This window comes from Scyliorhinus torazame, chromosome 11 (assembly GCF_047496885.1).
Source record: "Scyliorhinus torazame isolate Kashiwa2021f chromosome 11, sScyTor2.1, whole genome shotgun sequence".
Lineage (NCBI taxonomy): Eukaryota > Metazoa > Chordata > Chondrichthyes > Carcharhiniformes > Scyliorhinidae > Scyliorhinus > Scyliorhinus torazame.
Window position 1 is genome coordinate 103,090,175 of NC_092717.1, and position 25,352 is coordinate 103,115,526.

Consider the following 25,352-nt stretch of genomic DNA (forward strand, 5'->3'; position numbering starts at 1 on the left):
CCCAAGCGAACACCTGCCGCCCAGATGGATCCCGGGTTCCTGGAGTTACCACACCCACACATAGATCCGATGCAACCACCGACTCGGAGACGAGCGAAGAGGGTGACGGGCGGCTTGCGGCGGCTGCAGTCGCAGGTGGAGGAGTCCACCCGCGTCCAGGAGCTGGGAGTGGTCCCGGTCATGTGTGCCACCCAGGCCGACACCGCACAGGTGGCGTCCGCGGTGGAGGGAATGGGTGCAACGGTGTCAGACATGGGGAACGGTTTGCGAGGCCTGGGGCTTTCCGTGCAGGCGGCGTCTGTGGCCCAGGACATGGCTGCCCTCTCACAGGAGGCCATGAGCCAGTGCCAGCGCCAGATGGCAGAGGCGCTCAACGCCATAGCCCAGTCTCTGCAGGCCATGGCCCAGTCTCAGCAGGCCATGGCCCAGTCTCAGCAGGCCATGGCCCAGTCTCAGCAGGCCATCGCTGAGGGCATCGGCGCCAGTGGCCATGTGCGAGCCGGCGTCGCACTGTCACAGACAGGGTTTGCCAACCCCCTGGGCTCCATGGCTGCAAACATGCAGACCCCTGTCGATACCAGCACGGGCCTCCAGGACTGGCAGCGCCAGATGTCGGGGGGGCGTCGGATGGCCAGTCCGTTCGCATCCCCCACCCATGTAGAGGCCTGGGGGCCATCGGGCACCCCGAGGGAGGAGGAGGTGGTGTGGTCCGTCCCGGCTCCCCCTGTAGGGGATGTCCCGGTACACCGCGACACCTCGGACTCCCCCCCCTTCCGTCCCAGGTGCATCGGGTGGGCAACGGGCAGGACAGGCTGGCAGCTCGCCATCCCAGTCGCCCGGGCCGCAGCCTGGCCCATCTAGGCCAGGACGCCCCAGGAAACGGCCGCCAAAGGGATCCAGTGTCAGAGGGCAGGGATCACAGGAGTCCACCTCCAGTTCTGCTGTACCGTCTGGGGAACCACGTAGACGTAGTCAAAGGGCCCGTAAGGCCAAACAATTAGACCCTGAGTAAGTTGGCACGGGTGCAGGGCACAGATGAGTTTTAGGGGCTAGGGCACGTGCATGAATTCCTTTGGTTATTAAAGTCAATGTTACACCTACAGAAGCTGCCTTTGTGCTCTGTCCAAAGCGTGCGGGGGTGTCATGTACGTTGAGCGCAAGTGTGTGTGTGAGGGGTGGTCTTACCTCAGCCCCAGGTGAGTCTGCCCCCTTCCCCCTGGACAGCCATCAACATCCCCCGGGCAGAGGACGGGACCGTGCGCTGCAGTGTCACAGCCGCATGCAGGGATGGTCCGGGTGGATGGTGGTACTGTGGCCATGGGTCAGACATAGTCCAACGATGTAGAGCCAGGAGCTCACCGCAGGGCGGGTTGTCATCATCCTCCATGGCCTGCAATAGACACGCGTCCACCTGCAGCTGTGTGAGCCCAGCCCGTTGTGCCGCAGGTGGATCGGCAATGGGGGGGGTGGTGTGCATGCGGGTGGGGTGGGTGGGGTTGGGGAGGGGGGTGAGGGTGCTGGGTGGGTGGATGGGTGGGGGGGTGTGGGTGGTCGGCTGTTGCCATGGTGTGCGGTCAGTGGCCATAATACCCGATTCCCACGCCCATCTAGTCAGTGAAGCGGGCGGCTATCAGTCTGTCCCGTGCCCGCTGGGCCAGCCGGTGGACAGCCACCCGCCTGTGTCTACCCCGTCTGCCCTGACCATTATCCCCATCCCCCTCATCTGGGGAGGACTGCGCCTCTTACTGCTGCTCCTCCACTCCGCCCTCCTCTGCCTGCGGCACATCGCCCCTCTGCTGGGCTATGTTGTGCAGGACGCAGCACACCACAATGATGCGGCCGACCCTATCTGACCGATACTGGAGGGCGCCCCCAGAGAGGTCCAGGCACCTGAAACGCATCTTCAGCATGCCAAAGCACCTCTCTATCACTCCCCTTGTCGCTACATGGGCATCATTGTAGTGGTTCTCCGCCTCATTACGTGGCCTCCGTATAGGCGTCATCAGCCACGATCGCAATGGGTAGCCCCTGTCGCCCAGCAACCAGCCCCTCAGCCGGGGATGGCGTCCCTCGTACATGCCGGGGATGGATGACCGCGACAACACGTATGAGTCGTGTACACTGCCTGGGTAACGGGCGCAGACGTGCAGGATCATCATGCGGTGGTCGCAGACCACCTGTATGTTCATCGAATAGGTCCCCTTCCTATTGGTGAACACGGCCCTGTTATCTGCAGGTGGCCGCACGGCGACGTGCATCCCATCGATCGCGCCCTGGACCATGGGGAACCCGGTCACATCAGAGAAGCCCACGGCCCGGGCATCTTGGCTGGCCCGGTCCACGGGGAAGCGGATGTAGCGGTGCGCCATGGCATAAAGGGCAACTGTCACTGCCCGGATGCACCGATGTCTGCGATATGCCGGACAGGTCCCCACTCGGTGCCTGGAATGACCCCGTTGCATAATAGTTCAGGGCCACCGTAACCTTGACGGACACAGGGAGAGGGTGTCCCCCGCCAGTGCCATGCGGTGACAGGTGTGCCAGCAGGTGGCAGATGTGTGCCACGTTTTCCCGCCTCATCCGTAGTCTCCTCCTGCATTCCCGGTCCGTGAGGTCCTGGTATGACTGCCGGGGCCGGTACACACGGGGCGCCCTCGGGTGCCTCCGTTGCCGTGGGGCCGCGACGTCCTCCTCCCACTCCTCGTCCTGTCGGTCGGGTGTCCCTCCAGCCTGGGCGGCTGCCGCCTGTCCCTCTGCAGCAGCCTGCGCCGCCTCTCTGGCACGCTCCTCCTCCTCCTCCTCATTCAGGGCAACATAGACATTAGCGGCTGCCGCCAGGGCGGCCAACATCGCTGGATGATCGGAAAACATGACGGCCTGGTGGGGGGCGGAGGGGAACGACGACATGTCATCATTGCCCATATCCCCTCCTCCCCCCAGCCAGGTGGCATGGACCGCATGGGTCCAACTGTTGGAGGCTGGCACCTGGTCAGGTGGACCAACTCACTTGCCCTCGCATCCCCCTCCCCGGCACGGACACCCCCCCCCCCACCCCCCTCCCCGGCACGGACCCCCCCCCCAACCTCCACCCAGGCACGGACCCCAACCTCCACCCCGGCACGGACCCCCCCATCCCCCTCCCCGGCTCGGACCCCCCCCATCCCCCTCCCCGGCACGGACCCCCCCCCCAACCTCCACCCCGGCACGGACCCCCCACCCCCCCAACCTCCACCCCGGCACGGACCCCAACCTCCACCCCGGCACGGACCCCCCATCCCCCTCCCCGGCACGGACCCCCTCCCCCAACCTCCACCCCGGCACGGACCCCCCCAACCTCCACCCCGGCACGGACCCCAACCTCCACCCCGGCACGGACCCCCCATCCCCCTCCCCGGCACGGACCCCCCCCCCCCAGCACGGACCCACCCCCAACCTCCACCCCGGCACGGATCCCCCCATTCCCCTCCCCGGCACGGACCCCCCATCCCCCCCATCCCCCCCCCCCCCCATCCCCCTCCCGGCACTACCCCGGAGCCCAGCCCACTCTAACCCCCCCCCCCGCCGCACACACACACACACAACCCGAGACACACCTCTCCTCACGCATTCAGACTGCGGCCACGCCATCGCCTGCCCAGAGCCAACCCCCCAGGCCGTCACTCACCTCCACGCTGGTCGGCGTGATCCTGGAGCACAGGGTCACGCCGATGAAAAGGAGGTTTAATTTACGTCGACGTGAACGGTCATCACGTCGAAGGGACTTCGGCCCATCCGGAAGGGAGAATATCGGCAGGCCGAAAATCGGCTGCCTTGCGCAGACCCGTGACATTCTCCGACGGCAGCGGCGACATTAACGCCCCGCCGACTTTTCTCCCTTCGGAGACTTCGGCAACCGGCGGGGGCGGGATTCACGGCGGCCAATGGCCATTCTCCGACCCTCTTGGGGGTCGGAGAATGATGCCCCATATACGGGAACCAAAACGTGGGAAGGAAGAGTCAAGGCTAGCGGAGCACAGGAGTGGGTGAAGATGAAAAGAGGCAAAAACCATATAGCGGGTGAAGGGTAGGCACATAACCGACCCTAGGAGGGGGCCACCACACTAGTGAGAAAGCTAGCGCCAGGAGGTACAAGCAAGGGGGGGGGGCCCGTGCGGCAAATCTCCTGCAGAGGAGGGAGCGCCTGGTAATGGGGGGAATTACACAACACCAATGGGGGACAGCTAGGGGGTAAACGGGGGAGGGGGAGTAGGGCGGGGGGACAATAATAGGAGGGGGAGAAAGAGACAAGGGAGGGGGAAAAGAATAATCTGGGAAATATAGGGACAAGGATGGTAGAGGCTCTAGTCTGGCTCCAACAGGTCTCATGTGGTGACTTGGAAAACAAGTCACTCGCTCTCCCTCTCTTTCAGAAAAAAAAAGGGCAGCACAGTAGCATTGTGGATAGCACAATTGCTTCACAGCTCCAGGGTCCCAGGTTCGATTCCGGCTTGGGTCACTGTCTGTGCGGAGTCTGCACATCCTCCCCATGTGTGCGTGGGTTTCCTCCGGGTGCTCCGGTTTCCTCCCACAGTCCAAAGATGTGCAGGTTAGGTGGATTGGCCATGATAAATTGCCCTTCGTGTCCAAAATTGCCCATAGTGTTGGGTGGGGTTGCTGGGTTATGGGGATAGGGTGGAGGTGTGGACCTTGGGTAGGTTGCTCTTTCCAAGAGCCGGTGCAGACTCGATGGGCCGAACGGCCTCCTTCTGCACTGTAAATTCTATGAAAACAAGCGGCCATTTGGAGGATCCCGGAACAAAGGGAAATCCCAAAGTTCAGGGCTCACCCACATGGTGTACACATAGTTGGCGGCCATGTTCCCTGGACAAAGGGAAACCATGGAGCGCAGGGGCCCGGCCTCATGGTGACTGCGGCCATTTTAGATGGCCCCCTAACAAAGGGAAACCGCGGAGTGCAGGGGTGCATCCACAAGGTAAGTATGGTTATCCTGCAGGAAGTGGGGGGGACAAAAACCGCCCATCCCATTAGGATTGTGACCTGGAATGTCAGGGAACTCAATGGCCCAGTGAAAATATTCAGAGTCTTTGAAAACCTGAAAAGTGTGAAAGCTGACAGTCTTCCTTCAAGAGACGCACCTGAGGGAGAAGCACCAACTGCGGGTAAGAAATGGCTGGATGGGACAGACCTACCATTCCTGAGATGGGACAAGAGCTAGGGGGTAGCCATACTGTTAAATAAGAGGATGATGTTTACCATGACGAGGATGGTTACGAATCCAGGGGGCCAGTACGTCACGATCAGCAGCGTCCTGGACAGGGCACCAGTGGTCCTGGTCAACATTTACACTCCCAACTGGGACAACATGGAATTTATAAAGACAACCATGACAGAAATCTCTGACATCAACACATACCGACTGATTTTGGGGGGTGGATTTTAACTGTGTACAGGACCCACCGACAGGTCGAACCCCAAAACATGGAGGACCTCTAACATGGCAAAGGAACTTGGCACGTTCATAGAGCAGATGGGAACAGTGGACCCATGGAGGTTCACTCACCCAGAGGAGAAGGAGTTTGCCCTCTTCTCCCAGGTACATAAAACATACACCCGGATTGACTTCTTCCGCGATCGTAATCTCTGACCACACTCCACACTACAAGCCCCCCATGGAGGTTGGATACAGCCTTCCTGGCCGAAAAGACTTTCTGCGAGAAAACATCACAGGCCAGAGACGAGTATATTACTAACAACTCGAAAAGGGAGAACCCGCCCTCCATGCTCTGGGAGACGCTGAAGGCTGTGATCAGGGGTGAAATTATTGCCTACAAAACATTAAAAGACAAGGAAGAGCGGGTGGCTAGGCAACAGCTAGTCGACTCCATATTGGAGGTAGACCAGCAGCAATACTCCACAGCCCTGACCGTAGAGCTCCTGGCGGAGAGGAAAAAGCTACAAATGGACCGTGACCTGCTTTCCATCAGGAAGGTTGTGCACCATATCCACGAGGTCCTGGGGACCCTATGCAAGCATGGAGGCAAAGCCAGCCACCTGTAGGTTCACCAGCTAACAAAGCAAGCAGCCACGAGGGAAGTAGCACAGATTAGGTGCAGCAGGAACAAACTAGCAGCAGAGCCGGAAAAGGTCAACAACGCATTCAATGCCTTCTATGGGAGGGCTGTACACCTCCGAGCCCTCCGCAGGATATTTGGGGATGAAGCAGTTCTGGATTGGACATGCCAGTTGTGAGGAGGATAGGAAATGGGTGCTGGAAGCACCATTAGAACTGGGAGAGGTCTTGCAACACATCGACTCCATACAGGCGGGAAAGGCGCCGGGACCTCTTGGATTCCTGGCAGAATTCTACAAAGAATTCGCAACGGCACTGACGGCGCACCTGCAAGAGATGTTCAGATTTGGTGGCGAGGGGCACCATGCCACCTACACGAGCACAAGCCTCAATCTCACTGATACCCAAAAAGGACAAAGACCCAACAAATGCAGGTCTTACGGACCCATTTTGCTGCTCCATTTAGAGGTGCAAATACTGGCCAAAATCCTAGCCAGGCGACTGAAGAACCGCATACCAGAGGTGGTTGCAGAGGACCTGACAGGCTTTGTTAAGGGTAGACAGCTAACGTCGAACATCAGCTGCCTACTGACTGTGATAATGATCCCATTGACCGCATCCAGGGACAGAACGCCTGAGGTGATCATCTCCCTGGATGCAGAAAAGGCCTCTGACAGAGTCAAATTGAAGTACCTCTTGAGGTAATGGGGCAGTTTCGGTTTGGAACAGGGTTCACCGCCTGGATGAAACTTCTGAACAGCGCTCCCATGGCAAGCGTGCGGACGAACAAGGCCAGCTCTACGTTGGGGGAGGGAGGGGGCGGGGGGAGAGAGAGAGAGAGAATCCAAGGATCCCCAAAAGTGTCCTAGAAAGAATGAGAAGCATGGGGGCCTGTCCCTCCCAAACTTGCAATATTACCACTAGGCAGCAACAGTGGAATAGGTAAAGGGGTGGATAAATGAACCAGAAACCGAATGGGTAAGAATGGAGGAGAGTTCCTGCACAGGGACATCCCTCCAGGCTCTGGCCAAGGCAACGCTCCGATCCCCACCCACTAAGCACTGCACAAGCCCAGTGGTAATAGACACACTCCGGCCGTGAAACCAGTTTAGACAGCACTTCGGATTAACCAAATGTCCATTAAGGCCTCCATCTGCAACAACCACGGGTTTGTGCCAGCCAAAATGGATGCCTCCTTCAAAAGGTGGAGACAGGATGGTGGAGACAGGATGGTGGTCTGTCTCCCTGACACTGACAGTTAGGGACTTCTACATAGATTTCATAGAATTTACAGTGCAGAAGGAGGCCATTCGGCCCATCGAGTCTGCACCGGCTCTTGGAAAGAGCACCCTACCCAAGGTCAACACCGCCACCCTATCCCCATAACCCAGTAACCCCACCCAACACTAAGGGCAATTTTGGACACTAAGGGCAATTTATCATGGCCAATCCACCTAACCTGCACATCTTTGGACTGTGGGAGGAAACTGGAGCACACGGAGGAAACCCACGCACACACGGGGAGGATGTGCAGACTCCGCACAGACAGTTACCCAAGCCGGAATCGAACCTGGGACCCTGGAGCTGTGAAGCAATTGTGCTATCCACAAGGCTACCGTGCTGCCCCGTGCTACATAGACAACAGACTGACAACACTAGAGGAACTGACAGAGAAGTTCCAACTGACTAGAAGAAATGAGTTAAGAAACATGCAAATTAAAACATCAGAATAGTACTCAGTAAAAGTTAGAAGGATTTAATCCCAGTTCTGACTCCAGGGTAACTATACCATGTTACTGAGGCTCCCGATATCCTGACCAAAACATAACCCCCACACCCACCCCCAATCCCTGACTAGCACATTGACCCTCTCAGCTAATCCTACCCACCCTGACGAAACCCACCCCATTCCCAAACCACTCAATTACCCTCTCCGCTCCCCGATTAACCCCAAACTCCCCTCAACTAGCCTCTCAAACCTCCCAACTACCCTCGCAAATCCCCCAACTACCCTCTCGACCCCCAACAAAACCCCACCCCAGCACCAGACTGCACCTCTAATTACCTACACCCTGACCCATCCTACCTCCTCACCCATTTACATTACACTTCTCTCTGTAGCTTGTCAAAGTGGCTCTGGGACTTCTAAACTTACAGGTATACGATAGCTCGTGATGTAAAAAGGCTTGGATTCCTCTAGTGTTCCTGCACTATAAAGGAAGTACTCCAGGAGCAGCTATGCTCCATATTTTTAGGAGGCCTGGTTTGGAAATCTACTGAGAAGTGTGCAGCTCCGGAACAAGTTAAGTAACTAGGAGCAGAGTGGCACTGATTAACACTCCTCAGAAGATTAATTTATTGCAAAAGCCTAGCTGGAGATCCAACCACATTTATTGCAGAGGAATGATAAATTATAAGGTGTAACATGGAGAATTTAGAGTTATAATTGATAACTACAGGAGTAAAACTTTTATTAATGTATGGTGTCACCTTAACCCACTAAAGCATCATATTTTAGAGGTGGTGGTCGGAAAGGTTAATTGAGATGTCAGGAGTTGGAACTGATTTTAATCCCTTCTAAATTTTCCTACGAAACTATTCTGGCAACAAAACCAGTCAAAGTTTCTGACTTTATCTCAGTACTTTGGAGTGTTCCAGATACAGGGGAATTGCCTAACAATGGTTAGCACTGCTGCCTCACAATTCCAGGGTCCCAGGTTCAATTCCTGGCCTTGGGTGACTGTGTGTGGAGTTTGCACTTTCTCCCTGTATCTGCATGGATTTCCTCCGGGTGCTCCGGTTTACTCCCACTGTTCACAGATGTACAGGTTAGGTGGATTGGCCATGCTAAATTGCCCCTTAGTGTCGAAAAGGTTAGGTGGTGTTACTGGGTGGAGATGTGGGCTTAAGTAGGGTGCTCTTTCCAAGGGCTGGTGCAGAATCGATGGGCTGAATGTTCTCCTTCTGCACTGTAAGTTCTATGGTTTTGTGAACAGAAGGTGCCATTTTCCAGACAATTCCTGCAGCCTCGTTGCATTGGCACTTCTGAGAGGTCCTCCAGTGGAGACAGGAACATCTGGGCCTATGTGATTTTAAACTGGCATTTCTTCATTGTTTGCAAGCCCTACATTATCTGATACATGTATACAATTATTAAGCCTAAATTCACAAAGGAAAACTAAACATTAGCTGGTTTAAATTGCAATGAAACATTTTTTATTCAAAATGAAAAACTATTATGGGGTATGTGGAACATTCCTTGTTCCAGGCCTATCCGGGCCCCCTACCACAACTCCTTTACTGATATATTGATGACTATTTTGGTGCCATGTCATGCTCTCGCCCGGACCTGGAAAAAGTCATCAACTTCGCTTCCAGTTTCCACCCCTCCATCACTTTCACCTGGTCCATCTCAGACACTTCCCTTCCCTTCCTTGATCTTTCTGTCTCTATTTCTGGCAATAGATTATCCACTAATATCCACTACAAGCCCACTGACTCCCACAACTATCTGGACTACAGCTCTTCGCACCCTACACCCTGTAAGGACTCCATCCCTTTCTCTCAACTCCTTTGCCTCCGTCGCAGTTGTTCCGATGATGCTGCTTTCCAAAATGGTGCTTCGAAAATTCTTCCTCAACTGTGATTTCCCACCTGCAGTTGTGGACAGGGCCCTCAACAGTGTACGGTCCATCTCCCTCGCCACTACCCTCGCCCCCTCCATTCCCTCCCAAAACAAGGATAGAGTCCCCCTCGTTCTCACATTTCATCCCACCAGCTTCCGTATGCAAAGCATAATCCTCCGCCATTTTCGCCAGCTCCAGCGTGATGCCACCACCAAACACATCTTCCCTTCACTCCCTTTGTCAGCATTCCGCAGAGACCGTTCCCTCCTAGACAATCTAGTCCACTCCTCCACCATACCTAGTACCTCTCCCATCACCCATGGCACCTTCCCATGCAATCGCAGAAGGTGTAACACCTGCTACTTTACCTCTTCCATGCTTAACATCCCAGACCCAAAACACTCATTCCAGGTTAAGCAGCGTTTCACTTGCATCCCTTCCAATTTAGTCTACTGCATTTGCTGCTCCCAATGTGGTCTCCTCTATATCGGAGAGACCAAACGCAGACTGGGTGATCGCTTTGCTGAGCATTTTCAGTCTGTGCGCATTCAGGACCCTGACCTTCCTGTTGCTTGCCATTTTAACAAAAGACCCTGCTCCCATGCCTGTTCTTGGCCTGCTGCAATGTTCCAGTGAAGCGCAACGCAAACTGGAGGAACAACATCTCATCTTCCGGTTAGGCACGCTACAGCCTTCCGGCCTGAACATCGAATTCAACAACTTCAGATGATCAGCTCTACCCCACCTCGACCCATTTGATTTCATTTCATTTTATCTGTCTTTTACCATTTCTTTCTTTCTTAATATATATTTAATTCCCCCCCAATCTTATCCACCTTTCCTTCATTTTTCTCCTCTTTGCTTCCCCCTTCCCCTCCCCCCACATCTACAGTTCATCCTCTGATGTTAGTTTCCCTGCTGTTTGACCTTTCACATCTATTGTACTCTCTGGGGACTGCCATTTGCACTCTTTCCCCTTGGTTTCTGTGGCCATTTCCTGAGTTTCTGTGGCTGTGACTCATCTTTCATTCTCACTCCACAGTATAAATATTTCCCACTTTCTCAGTCTGTTAGCTTTGACAAAGAGTCATTGGACTCGAAACGTTAGCTCTTTTCTCTCCCTGCAGATGCTGCCAGACTTGTTGAGATTTTCCAGAATTTTCTCTTTCGTGAAAAACTATTAATTATTTTTCAAATAAAATTATTTTATTTAAAAAGTCTAGTCTTAAGATTCCATGTAATGTTCTAATGTTATGCCAACAAGAATTATGAGCAAGTTACATACAAAATGTCAGTGTTGAGCCCTGGCATTTATTGCATCAGTGCACTTACCTTTTCACCAATTTCTGTGAGCCGCCCAGCTGGTAAAACATCAATATCTGGCTGAAGAGCACAGGCTTCGATCACAGCCTGAAAACGTTCTTCATTAAAGCTTTCTTCAAACACAATGTTATCCTGTAAAGAAGCATTCCTCAGCCATGCAGTCTGTGCTGAATATGCTAACGGCTGATTGGCTGATGCCCACATAACATGTCCGGAGAGTGTTGACATTTCTCCTAATATGGCAGATATTAGCGTTGTTTTTCCACTTCCAACCTAAAATTAATAAAAAATTGGTGAATTTAGCTAACAACTTTCATCTGACCTGAAATATTACTGTTTCTTACTCCAAGGATAGTTTTTCTTTGTTATTCCATAAGAACGTTATTCCATAAGAACTAAGAGACAGGAGCAAGAGTAGGCTACTTGGTCCATAGAGCCTGCTCCACCATTCAGTACGACCAGGTCGATTTGGTTGTGACCTTAACTTCACTTTTCTTTTTTCTAAAGTATATTTATTAGAATTGTATATATTAGAAACAGATGTAACAAAATTACAAAACAATACCATATATAAGGAGAGCGGACAAACAGGCGGCAAAATTCACCGCCAACCACCACCGGTAGTGGGGTTGCCAATGCGGCGGAAAATTGGGCATCAAGGAAAAAATGGGATTGATGCCTTTTTCCAATGCTCTGGCCCCACGCTGGCTGCAGGATCCAGGTTTGCGCCAGCGGGAGGAAGGAAATGGGTCAATGTAACAAGGGGGTCAAGGGGGCAACTCCTTAAGGGAGTTTCCGCTCAAAGTCCATCCGAGGGCTGCCCTCCCCTGCACAATGCAAAGAGAGGTAAGTGCATTCTAATCACTAAGTGCATTCCAATCACTCAAGTATGTGTTTGCAAAGCACTTGCCGCTCTTTGATGTGGTTGATGTTTGTAAACATTGAAGTTTCACCACTTAAGAGTCACTCATCCATGAAGGGAGATGAATTAATCAAGGTTGCAGCTGGTTTGTGAGCCCCCTCTAGTTAGGGGGTTCATGGGGGTTCCTTCAGTTAGGGGGCCCCAGGGGAGTTTAGTCTCCCTATTCATAGGGTCCCTTGGGAGCTCCCTATTCATGGGATCCCTGGAGGGGGTCTCCCTAGTCATGGGATCCCTGGAGGGGGTCTCCCTAATCATGGGATGCCTGGGGAAAGTCTCCCTGTTGAGGGACTGAGGGACCAGGCAGGTGGGGTGTGGCCTCCCTATTAAGGGAGTCCCTGGAGAGGGTTACCCAATTAAGAGGTCCCATGAGGGGGTCTCCCTAGTTAGGGAGTTACTGGGTGGGGGGGTGGGGGTGGTCGGGTCACCCCGGTACTTGCAGGCAGGGGTGGGCACCCAGGCAATCCAGCATTGGGGGGCTGCTTTGCAGTGTGGGAGGATTCCTTTGCGCTGCACAGGGGTGGGGCAGGTGGCCGCAGGACTTCACTATTGGGCCGTCTGCTCAAAATGGCAGCCCAATAATACGATTCCCTCTGGAATCCCTCATATTCCTCGCCATACATAAATTTGCATGGCAAGGGATGCGGAATTGCTTCCCACTTTGCTCTCCCAAGGGGAATGTAAATCGGATGCAATTCACCGGCGGGAGAAATTAGCCTACCAAATGGAGAATCTGCCTCTCCAGTCTCCAAATCGAGATTGCCAAAACATGGCAGCCAATCTTCTTACTCACTCCAGAAGTCATCTACCACCTGACACCGGGGACCAGGCTCAGTGTTGTGCCCCTGTCGATCCCCCTCTCCTTCTCCTGAACTTGTCAGGATGGACATCAAACCATGATGCAGGAACTTAACAGTATTTAGATAGGCCTCCACTAGAGAAAGTGCTTTCTCAAGAACAAGGACAAGGATCGCCTCCTGCGCCTCCAACACCTCCATAAAAATACTTTGTAATTCATGGATCTGAGCCCTAATGACCTGCACTCAGAGCCGAAACTTTCAGTAAGGATAGCATCTCCGTTGGCAGCCATTTTCCGATGCACACAGTACCGCCAATGCGGGAGCCTGCTTAATAGCAACTGAGCCATTGAAGGCAGGGCCCCACCCCAGCCATCACAGGCAAATTCAGCATTTTATTTCAGCTCTTTCTTGCAAGAACACCGACCAAACACTTCTTGGGATGTAGCACAAGCCATGCACACCAAGAAAGATATTAAATGTGCAACAGAATGAAAAGACGGATTAAAAGATGAGCAGAGCCAGAGCCTGCGAGAACGCAGCTGCTACCTTGCACACATCAGGTGACCCCGCTAAATGTCTGTACCCCAATGCCCTTTACTCCCTTGAAGATCAAAAATGTATCTAACTCAGCCCTGAATTTTTCAATGAAACAACCTTCAGTGCTCTGTTTGGAAGAGAGCTATTGTCATGGATTGTGGGAGTCACTAGCAAGGCCAGCTCATTTCTAATTGCCTTCGTAACTGTTGCAATCTCTCTCGTGTAAGTACATCCAAAGTTCTTGTGGGAAGAGAGTTCCACATTTTTGACCCAGTGGCAGTGAGAAAAGTGTTATGGGCCAGGGTTTAGAGAACCCCAAAATGTATCATGGAGTTCACCTGACCCACAACTTTTAATAGATTGTGGTTTGGGGAGCACACGGCCCACTCTACAGGTGTGGTACAGCAGAAATGGAAAAGTATTTTTTAAAGCAAAACAATGTTTATTCTATGAACTCAAGTTACTTTTTTAAAACATACAGTGAACATCTTAGCAACCATTAATTCAAATACAACCCCCAAAGAATACTAAGTAATCCTTTAAGCTTTCCTTTTAAAATCCATAAGACTTAAAACACCTTGTACCAGAAGCACATCAGGTTAAAGTTACTACTGTTATTAGTTTTAAATCACCAGGATCGATTTACAGTCTTTAGATTCAGAGAGAGATTCATACACCTTCTGGCTGTGACTGCAGCCATCCAGCTCTGAAAACAAAACTAAAACACACCCTGCAGCAAATAACCTAAAACGAAAGTAAAAAGCTGACAGCCCAGCTCCACCCACACTCTGACATCACTGCAGTAGTAAACACCCATTTCTTAACATCACTGCAGTAGTAAACACCCATTTCTTAAAGGTACTCTCACTACAGATATTTATATACACACCCATTTATAAACACCCATTTCTTAAAGGTACTCTCCTTTAGCGAAAACAGCGTGAGAGGAGAGAGAACCGGGACAGCGAAAACAGCGCGGGAGGAGAGAGCCGGGAGATTTAAAAAGCGCGGGAGAAGAAAGCCGGGACAGCGAAAACAGCGCAAGAGGAGAGAGAGCCGGGACAGCGTAAACAGCGCGAGAGGAGAGAGAGCCGGGAGATTTTAAAAGCGCGGGAGGAGAGAGCCGGGACAGTAAAAACAGCGCGAGAGGAGAGAGCCGGGAGATTCAAAAAGCACGGGAAGGGAAGAGCCGGGACAGCAAAAACAGTGCGAGAGGAGAGAGAGCCGGGACAGCGAAAACAGCGCGGGAGGAGAAGCCGGGAGATTTAAAAAGCGCGGGAGGAGAGAGCCGGGACAGTGAAAACAGCGCGAGAGGAGAGAGAGCCGGGACAGCGAAAACAGCGCGGGAGGAGAGAGCCGGGAGATTTAAAAAGCGCAAGAGGAGAGAGCCGGGACAGCGAAAACAGCGTGAGAGGAGAGAGAGCCGGGACAGCGAAAACAGCGTGGGAGGAGAGAGCTGGGAGATTTAAAAAGCGCGGGAGGAGAGAGAGCCGGGACAGTGCTGGGAGAGGTGAGTGCACAATAGGTGTGGCAGGAGTGCCTTTAGACACACAATGCTGATTGGAACAGAGTGCATCTGAGTTTAGATGAGTGACTGAGTTTGCGTGAGTGGCGAGAGAGGGCTGTGTTTTTGTTGGTGTTCAGGATTATCCTTGAGGTTCTATTAAAAAATATATATATTTAAATTAATTAACTAATTGAATATGGCTGGACAGGTGATGTGCTGCTGCTGTATGATGATGGAACTGGTGGATCCCATTGAGACCGTCAGTGACCACATCTGCAGCAAGTGTTGGCTGCTCGAGGAACTTCGGCTCAGAATTGATGAGCTGGAGACCGAGCTGCACACACTGCAGCACATCAGGGAGGGGGAAAATTACCTGGACGCTTTGTTTCAGGAGGCAGTCACACCCGGTAGAATAAGTTCTGTTAATTCGGACAGTGGTCAGGGACAGAGTGGTGTGACTGCAAGGGAGGCAGGTAGGGGGATCCTGAGTTTAGGAGTTGAGGGGCCTCAGCCCTTGACCTTGTCCAACAGGTATGAGGTACTTGCTCCCTGTGTGGATGAGGAAGAGGGCTGTAGGGAGGATGCGTTGACTGACCGCTGCACCGTGGTACAGGAAGCCATTCAAGAGGGGGGAGCAAAAAGACAAGTGGTAGTTGTAGGGGATTCTATAATTAGGGGGATTGATGGCATCCTTTGTAAGCCAGGTCGAGAGTCCTGCATGGTATGTTGCCTGCCTGGTGCCAGGGTGAGGGACATCTCTGATCGGTTTGAAAGGATTTTGGAGAGGGAGGGAGAGGATCCAGTTGTTGTGGTCCACGTTGGGACTAACAACATAGGTAAGACTAGGAAAGAGGACCTGTTTGGGGATTATCAAACACTAGGGACTAAATTAAAGAACAGGTCCTCCAGGGTTATAATCTCTGGATTACTACCCGAGCCACGTGCCAATTGGCATAAGGTTGAGAAAATTAGGGAAGTTAACACGTGGCTAAAGGAGTGATTGGTAAAGGCAGCCTTGAGGAGGAGTTTATAGAATGTGCCCGGGATAATTTCCTGGAACAGTATGTAATGGAACCTACAAGGGAACAAGCGGTCCTAGATCTGGTCCTGTGTAATGAGGCAGGATTGATTAATGATCTCATAGTTCGGGATCCTCTTGGAAGGAGCGACCACAATATGGTGGAATTTAAAATACAGTTGGAGGATGACAAGGTAAAATCAAACACTAGAGTTTTGTGCTTAAACAAAGGCGATTACAATGGGATGAGAGAAGAACTAGCTAAGGTAGACTGGGAGCAAAGACTTCATGGTGAAGCAGTTGAGGAACAGTGGAGAACCTTCCGAGCGATCTTTCACAGTGTTCAGAAAAGGTTCATACCGACAAAAAAAGAAAGACGGTAGAAAGGGGAAAAAGATCTAAATATCTAAGGAGGTGAGGGAGAGTATCAAATTGAAGGAAAGAACATACAAATGGCAAAAATTAGTGGGAGACTAGAGGACTGGGAAGTCTTTAGGGGACAACAGAAAGCTACTAAAAAAGCTATAAAGAAGAGTAAGGTAGACTATGAAAGTAAACTGGCTCAGAACATAAAAGCAGATAGTAAAAGCTTCTACAAATATATAAGACAAAAAAAGAGTGGCTAAGGTAAATATTGGTCCTTTGGAAGGTGAGAAGGGAGATTTAATAATAGGAGACGGGGAAATGGCTGAGGAGCTGAACAGGTTTTTGGGGTCAGTCTTCACAGTGGAGGACACAAATAACATGCCAGTGACTGATGGAAATAAAGATATGATAGGTGAGGACCTTGAGATGATTGTAATCACTAAGGAGGCAGTATTGGGCAAGCTAATGGGGCTAAAGGTAGACAAGTCTCCTGGCCCTGATGGGATGCATCCCAGAGTGTTAAAAGAGATGGCTAGGGAAATTGTAAACGCACTAGTGATAATTTATCAAAATTCACTAGACTCTGGGGTGGTCCCAGAGGATTGGAAAGTAGTAAACGTGACACCACTGTTTAAAAAAGGTCGGCAGAAAGCGGGTAATTATAGGCCGGTAAGCTTAACTTCGGTTGTAGGGAAAATGCTGGAATCTATCATTAAGGAGGAAATAGCGGGGCACCTGGAGGGAAATTGTCCCATTGGGCAGACGCAGCATGGGTTCACAAAGGGTAGGTCGTGTCTGACTAATTTGGTAGAATTTTTTGAGGGCGTTACCAGTGCAGTAGATAACGGGGAGCCAATGGATGTGGTATATCTGGATTTCCAGAAAGCTTTTAACAAGGTGCCACACAAAAGGTTGCTGCATAAACTAAAGATGCATGGCATTGAGGGTAAAGTGGTAGCATGGGTAAAGGATTGGTTAACTAACAGAAAGCAGAGAGTGGGGATAAATGGGTGTTTCTCTGGTTGGCAACCTGTAACTAGTGGGGTCCCTCAAGGATCAGTGTTGGGCCCGCAGTTGTTCACAATTTACATAGACGATTTGGAGTTGGGGACCAAGTGCAATGTGTCAAGGTTTGCAGACGACACTAAGATGAGTGGTAAAGCAAAAAGTGCAGAGGATACCGGAAGTCTGCAGAAGGATTTGGATAGGTTAGGTGAATGGGCTAGGGTCTGGCAGATGGAATTCAATGTTGCCAAGCGTGAGGCTATCCATTTTGGGAGGAATAACAGCAGAATGGATTATTTCAACGGAGAGATGTTAAAACATGCTGCTGTGCAGAGGGACCTGGGTGTGCTGGTGTACGAGTCGCAAAAAGTTGGTGTGCAGATGCAACAGGTGATTAAGAAGGCTAATCGAGTTTTGTCTTTCATTGCTAGAGGGATGGAGTTCAAGACTAGGGAGGTAATGCTGAAATTGTATAAGGTGTTGGTGAGGCCACATCTGGAGTAGTGTGTTCAGTTTTGGTCTCCTTACCTGAGAAAGGAAATATTGGCACTGGAGGGAGTGCAGAGGAGATTCACTAGGTTGATCCCAGAGTTGAGGGGATTAGATTATGACGAGAGGTTGAGTAGACTGGGACTGTACTCATTGGAGTTTAGAAGGATGCGGGGGGATCTTATTGAAACATATAAAATTATGAAGAGAATAGATAGGATAGATGCGGGCAGGTTGTTTCCACTGGTCGGGGAAAGCAGAACTAGGGGGCATAGCCTCAAAATAAGGGGAAGTAGATTTAGGACGGAGTGGAGGAGGAACTTCTTCACCCAAAGGGTTGTGAATCTCTGGAATTCCTTGCCCAGTGAAGTAGTTGAGGCTCCTTCTTCAAACGTTTTTAAGAAAAAGATAGATACCTTTCTAAAGAATAAAGGGATTCGGGGATATGGTGTACGGGCCGGAGAGTGGAGCTGAGTCCACAAAGATCAGCCATGATCTCATTAAATGGCGGAGCAGGCTCGAGGGGCCAGATGGCCTACTCCTGTTCCTAGTTCTTATGTTTTTATGTTCTCACATGACAAAAGACAATCCAGTTCGGTGTGTGGCGGAATGGGAAAGGCTGGAGAAGTCCTCTTGCAAGGGAATGACCCTCAGAGCCCTTGCAACGGCACCGCTCCCCCCCCCCCCCCCCCCCCCCCCCCCCCCGACAGAATACACATCCTGTCCAGTGGTGGTAGCCACACTGACGACTTGGACCTAAATGGGGCAGCATTTCAGTTTAACAGAGATGTCCCCCAGGGCCCCCACCCGCAGCGACCACAAACTCCCACCAGGCGTGCTCGACACCACTTTTTTTAAATTGGAGACAGGACGGGGGGACGCTAGCAGTCAGGGACTTTTACATAGGGAATAGACCCTGGGTGAACTGACGGAGGACCTAGACCTACTGACAAGACAGGAATTCAGGCACCTCCAAATCAACTACTTTCTCCACAAGGAAATGGCAAGATACCCCAGGGCCCCGAGAGACACACTACTAGAGGAACTAATAAACACGGACAGTAAGGAGGGGGGAATTGTGGGAACATTTACGAATGGTTGCTGGATAGGGCAAGAATACCTCTGGACCGAAGCCAGACAAAAATGGGAGGATGAATTGGGGTGGAAGTGGATTGGGGACTCTGGAGCGAAGCACTTAGGAGGGACAACTCCATCTCCTCCTGTGCTAGGCTAAGCCTTATGAAGTTCAAAGAGGTGCACAGAGCTGACCTAACCAGAACCCAAATGACCAGGTTCTTTCCGGAGGTGAAGGGCAAATATTAACGATGCCAGGGAGCGCCCGCATGTTCTGGGCCTGCCCCGGGCTTATCGGGTTCTGGACAGCCATATTTGAGGTGATGTCCAAGGTTGTGGGGTGCCCAGAGGGTGGTGCTGTGCCCGAGAGTGGCATTCTTCGGGGTAGCAGACCAGCCAGAACTACACATGGCGAAGAGGGCTCACGCCCTGGCTTTTGCTTCCTTAATCGCACGCCGGAAAATCCTGCTCAGCTGGCGAGCAGCAGCACCACCCACAGCTGCAGACCTCTCAGAATTTGTCCACTGGAGAAGATTAAATACATCATCTGAGGGTTGGATGAGGTCTTCCACAAAGCATGGGGGTCATTCATCAGCCTGTTCCAAGACCTGTTCGAGGACAATAGCAACTAGAAAGAGAGTGAGGGGGTGTGGAGGGGGGGGGGGGGGGAGAGAGAAGAGGGAGAAAGGAAAAACAAAGGAGGATACATACAACAGTAAGAAGCAGAGGGGGAAGGAGAGAGAAGGGAACCCAAATGAATCACAGAATGAAATATGGGGAAAAGGACGGGGGAGCATGTAGCATAACTTAAGTTCGGTTACAATGCAAGGGATGACAGGGTGAAATGGAGTAGGTGCCAAGAGAAAAAACTGGCATGCAAGGGCCACATATTCCAAGCAGTGCAGGGGGCTAGCAGGGACCAGGAGTAAATCTAGCAGCTTTAGCTGCAAGTACGGGCCCCCGCACCTCCGTGTCGGAGGCTGCGCCGTGCTCCATGGCGGACTCAGACTGCGGAGCTGGACATTAAAATTAGACCCCCGATCGGCCACAATCCTGACCCGGACCACCCACCCAAACATTCCCTGGCCGCAAAAAGATCATAGATTTTACAGTGCAGAAGGAGGCCATTCAGCCCATCGAGTCTGCACCGGCCCTTGGAAAGAGCACCCTCCTTAAGCCCCACGCCTCCACCTTATCCCCGTAACCACCAAACCTGTTTTTGGTCACTAAGGGCAATTTAGAATGGCCAATCCACTTAACTTGCACATCTTCGACCTGTGGGAGGAAACCGGGGCACCCAGAGGAAACTCACGCAGACACTGGGAGAAAGTGCAAACCCACACAGGACCTTCAAAGGTGGGACATGCTCCCGCTGTCACTGGCAGGGAGAGTACAGACCGGGAAAATGACGGTCCTCCCGAGGTTTCTGTTTGGGTTGGCGCTGTCGAACTTCAGCAACTATTACTGGGCGGCAAATATATCCATGATTAGGAAGTGGGTAGTGGGGGTCAGTATGGGAGTGAGTAGAGGCGCATCATGCAAGGACACAAATTTGAGGGCACTGGTAACGGCACCTCTGCCATTCTCGCCAGCCCGGTACTTGTGGATCCACAAGCCCGGTGGTACTGGCGGCCCTGAGAGTCTGGGGGCAGTGGAAGAAGCATATGAGAGTGGGGGGAGCATCGGTCTGGGCTACAATCGGCAATAACCATCGGTTTGTACCAGGAAGGCTGGATGGGGGGGTTTTGGAGATGGCAGAGAGCAGGAATTGAGAGAATAGGGGATCTATTTATAGGTGGGAGCTTCCTCGGTTTGAAGGATTTAGAGGAGAAATTTGAACTGTCAGCAGGAAATGGATTCCGATATCTGCAGGTATGGGATTTTTTGCGAAGGCAGGTTTCGACCTTATGGCTCCTACCGCCACGGGGGATACAGGACAGGGTAGTTTCCAGAACGGGGGTGGGAGAGGGGAAGGTTTCGGAAATTTACAAAGAACTCATGGAGTCGGAGGAAATGCAGACAGAGGAGCTAAAGCGCAAATGGGAAGACGAGCTAGGTGGGGAGATAGAGGCAGGTCTTTGGGCGGATGCGTTAAGCAGAGTCAACAAGTTCTCATCATGTGCCAGGCTCAGCCTGATTCAGTTTAAGGTCGTTCACCGGGCATACCCAAAAGTGGCCCGGTTGAACACGTTTTTGGGGATAGAAGACAGGTGTGCAAGATGTGCGGGAGGGCCAGCAAACCATGTCCATATGTTTTGGGCATGTCCGAAGCTTAGGGGATTTTGGCAGTGTTTTGCAGATGTCATGTCCACGGTGTTAAAAACAAGGGTGGTGTCGAGTCCAGAGGTGACGATTTTCGGAGTGTCGGAAGATCCGGGAGTCCAGGGGGTGAGAAAGGCCGACGTCTTGGCCTTTGCCTCCTTGGTAGCCCGGAGACAGATATTGTTAGCGTGGAGGGACTCAAAGCCCCCAAATTCAGAGATCTGGCTTAGTGACATGGTTGGGTTTCTCAGGCTGGAGAAAATAAAGTTCGCCCTAAGAGGGTCAACGTTAGGGTTCATTAGGTGGTGGCAGCCACTTATCATCTTCTTTGGAGAAAACTAACAGTCAGCTGAGGTTGATGGGGGGGGGGGCTGTCTTTGATGTGGGGTTATGAAAATAAATTTTATTTTTAAAGAAATTTAAATGTATTGAATGGGCTTTCATGAATGAGAATGTTTTGATACAGTAAAGTCTGCTACAAATATGTAGAACTTTAATCTATCTCAGCCATGCCTCCTGAGGTCTGCAGATGGTGGATTCTGGGTGAGTTGGCATGGGTCTTGAGAGTGAATTGGAGGACATGAGTTAGCACTGGGTCTACAAGTGGCATGGGTTGACACTAAGTTGACATGTACACAGGGGCAAGGTTGGCAAGTATAGGTCAGGGGTGAAGCCTAGAGGACAATTCATTCCCTACCTGTACCCCAGCCCCTCACCCCCAACACCAACCAACCAGAATGAAGATCTTGCCATTTTTTCTAAGGCGCGTGCGGGAAGCTAGAATGTTTCCTGATTTTGCGAACGCAGCTTCAGAGCCAAAATTCAGGCCCGTGTCTTTATGAATTGGATATTGATCAGATCGAGTGCCCCTATGAATTAATTTGTCGAAGTGGGAGTTGGAGTTGCGTATGGAAGAATGACTGATGAGGTAATTTTTGAATACATTCCTGATTAATTGATATAAATGTTTTGAAAATACAGATATCTGTGTATTTGTTTGATTTATTTGAAATCCTTGGCAAGTAAAAATTTTTTAAAATTTCCAATGTAAAATGCAACACTTTCCAAAAAGCAAGCCACTGACTTCCGAGAATGGCAGCGACAAAATTGTGTTTTCAACATTTATACTTTCCCCTTCACACTTTCATGCACTGATGCTTTTCCCAATTAATTACAAGTGTATGACATTTTCAATTGTCAGCTTTTTAATGGGGCATAAAACATGTAGTAGGGAGTAAGTGGAAATATTTAAACCGATGCAACTGAGGTTTAGGATGAAGTTCATTCTTTATGTAGAGTGTTATTCTATATTTAGTGGTTTTGTACAAGAAATGGGAGGACCTGATATTAACACTGTGATATGCAAGTGCTGCATTCAGTATTGACAATATTCAGCTTTGTCAATAATTATTGGTATAAAATAAACAAGAATCTGCACTCTATGGGCACGATCCAATGGCATCGCTGCACCCGAAAAGCAGCTCATTGTGACGCAGTGTGGCCGTTGAAAGCCGGGGGACCCCACTCCCGGGATCGACCTGGCTCGCAATGCCTCTTGATATTCAACGTGATCTGCGAGACGGTGCGATGTGAATCCCGCCCACAATATGCGATCACTTTTGACAAATTTGCAGTAGGCTTCACTCTAATGTGCAGATTCCTGAAGCACCTGAGGCTTTGTGATTCAACCCCTTTGCCTCAGAGACCTCAGACAAGCGCTGTTTGGCACAGGTTCCCACAAATGGGTACCAGACGGAACGGCACTCATGGAGATCTCCAAAGGGGATCAAATGTCATGTTCAGCTGCATGCCCTTCGGTAGCTATAACTTCTTGAGCAGTCAAAGCATCAAAGATTCTGTGACATTTGATCTATGTAGAGTAAGGGTTCTCAACTAGGAGGTCCCTGTATCCATTGCATTGACAGTTTAATACCAATCCGCAAAAGCTACAGCATCCAGGGCACATGAGGTATATGTTGCAGCCCCAAGTCATTGATCAACGCCACCAATGTTCAGTATGGTCTCTGGCTCCAGCCCCACACAGGATATGAAAAACTAGAAACTGTCACTTGGCCCCAGAAATTCATAGCTATCAGTCTAACATTGTGTTGTCAAAGAGAAGCCATCCAGTCCAGGTGGGCGCACACCAGTTGGCTCTTTAGTAATGAACAATAGGAGAATATTCATTTGGTAATATAGAACTTGAGACAAATTGAAGCTTTTTGTCTTGCACTCATCAGGACACTATGCAAGAATACCAATACAAGGGGAAACAATAAATTATATTACATAAGAAAGTGCTGATTAGTTGGAAAGTTGACTATTAGTAGAGGCATTGCCATGGAAAATGCACCAGGTGATTGACTGTTAACTGCCAAGCATTGGTTGAAATTTAAATAAAACTGTTTGACACTGGTCAAGGCATCGTCCTGAGGAATGAATCAGAAAATGCCTGTCACTTATTTTATTCAGCTAAAACAAGCACAATGTGTGTATATATTATATTCTTTCTGTCTGCAAAGAACAGGACAAGTGTATTGTGATGAATGTAAGAAATTGTCATATTTTACATTTTGCACCTTTTTGCAGTAACGTTATTAAAACCCGAGTTAAGATACATACACTCAGTATGTCTGCTAAAGCTGTGATTAAGGGGCCGTAAAAGTGAGATAATCATTGATTTTGCAGGTGGTGCTCAGCTAATAGATTTGAGAACTATTTACTTGTTTACAGCTAGCTAACTAATGGAATATTGTTTAAGTATCCTAACAGGTTGGTTTTGTTGCAAGCTTACAAGTCTGATAAATAATGTAGCAGGGGTCTTCACCTGGAATTCAACGAAACTAAAATGCAATCTGTGGTTTGCAAAAGCAGCAAATGTGAGAGGAGAATAGAATTTTTACACGAGTGGTTCGGGTCTGGAATGTACCGTCTGGAAGTCCAGGAGAGACTGATTCAGTAGAGGAATTCAAGAGGGCATTAGATGATTAATTGAATCAGAACGATGTGCAGGGGTATGAGGAAAAGCACGGGAAATTGCACTAAGCCACAATGTTCACTTGGCGAGCCGCTGCACACACAACGTGCCAAATGACCTACTTCTGCGCCATAACAATTCTGTGATTCTGTGATCCATGCCTCCATCACAAATTAATGTTGTTCTCTTTGCCTCCTGTTCTACTATAAAATTAGAATCTTTGTCATTACGGGTGCAATATAACGGTCACGTTGAGCTTGAAAAGCAGCACAATTAACGTCAAATTGAATTTTCATGACTGAATTAAATAGATTTTTCTTATGCAAGGTTATTAAGGAATATGGCTTAAAGGCAGGCAATTAAAGTCCAGGTTTAGGTCAGCCATGATCAAATTAAATAACAGAAACAGGGCTGAATGGCCTACTCCAATTTCAACATTTCTGTGATTGAATCGATCAGTTGTTAAGCAGCCTTTGAACATTTGGCAAAGCAAAGTACTTTGAAAGACTGCTTCAGAAGGAGAAGTAGGGGTGGCACAGTAGTTAGCACTGCTGCCTCACATAGCCAGGGACCCGGGTTCAATTCCGGCCTTGGGTGACTGTCGTGGAGTTTGCACGTTCTCCCCATGTCTGCGTGGGTTTCCTCTGGGTGTTCCAGTTTTCTCCCACAATCCAAAGATGTGCAAGTTAGATGGATTAGCCATCCTTAGTGTCCAGAAGATTAAGTTAGGTGAAGGGATTATTGAGGTAGGGTGGTGGAATGGACTTGGGTGGAGTGCTCTTTTAGAGGGTCACTGCAGACTCGATTGACCAAATGGCCTCCTGCACTGTAGGGACTCGATCAGAAGATATAGGGTGTGATTTAACTAAATTGGAACAAAGTCCCATAGCAAGTACGTTTAGCCACGTGTTTCCCGGCACTCGCAACGCAACGCTATCAAACATCACTCGGGTTAGATACGGGGCCTCAGCAAGGAATGCGTGGCCAAGGTCACATATAGCCCCATTTTCTGCACTGAAGAGCTCCACTTGCTGGAACTCCTCGGTATAGCGGGAGATCGGGACTTCTCTTGAGCTCCTGCCACAATCCCCAACCCCTCCCCCCACCCTAAGCCCCAACTCACCCCGAGACAGTCCCTGGGAGCCCCACACCCCTCCAACACCTGCGCAGAGCACACCCAGCTCGATCGCCAACATGCGAAAAATGACAGCTTGGCACCATGGCAGGGCCAACCTAGTATCCTGGATGTGCCCCTGCCAGTTGACAGTGCCAGCTGGGCACTATGGCAGTGCCAGGTTGGCACCCAGGTGGCATTGCCAGGGTGCCAGGCTGACAGTGACAGGGTTCCCAGGTAGCACCAGCAGCAACCTGCCCAGAGG

The 25,352-nt window shown here is 50.7% G+C and overlaps 1 protein-coding gene across 6 annotated transcripts in view; it reads right to left on the reverse strand.

Annotated features, from left to right (window-relative positions):
• LOC140385425 (ATP-binding cassette sub-family C member 9-like) overlaps window positions 1–25,352 on the reverse strand; it is a 333,755-nt gene that overhangs the window by 115,526 nt on the left and 192,877 nt on the right. For all 6 annotated transcript variants that reach the window (XM_072467561.1, XM_072467564.1, XM_072467563.1 and 3 more), the window contains one exon: window positions 11,029–11,292. In XM_072467561.1, the coding sequence (XP_072323662.1) occupies window positions 11,029–11,292 (264 nt within the window). The remainder of the gene's footprint in view (window positions 1–11,028; window positions 11,293–25,352) is intronic.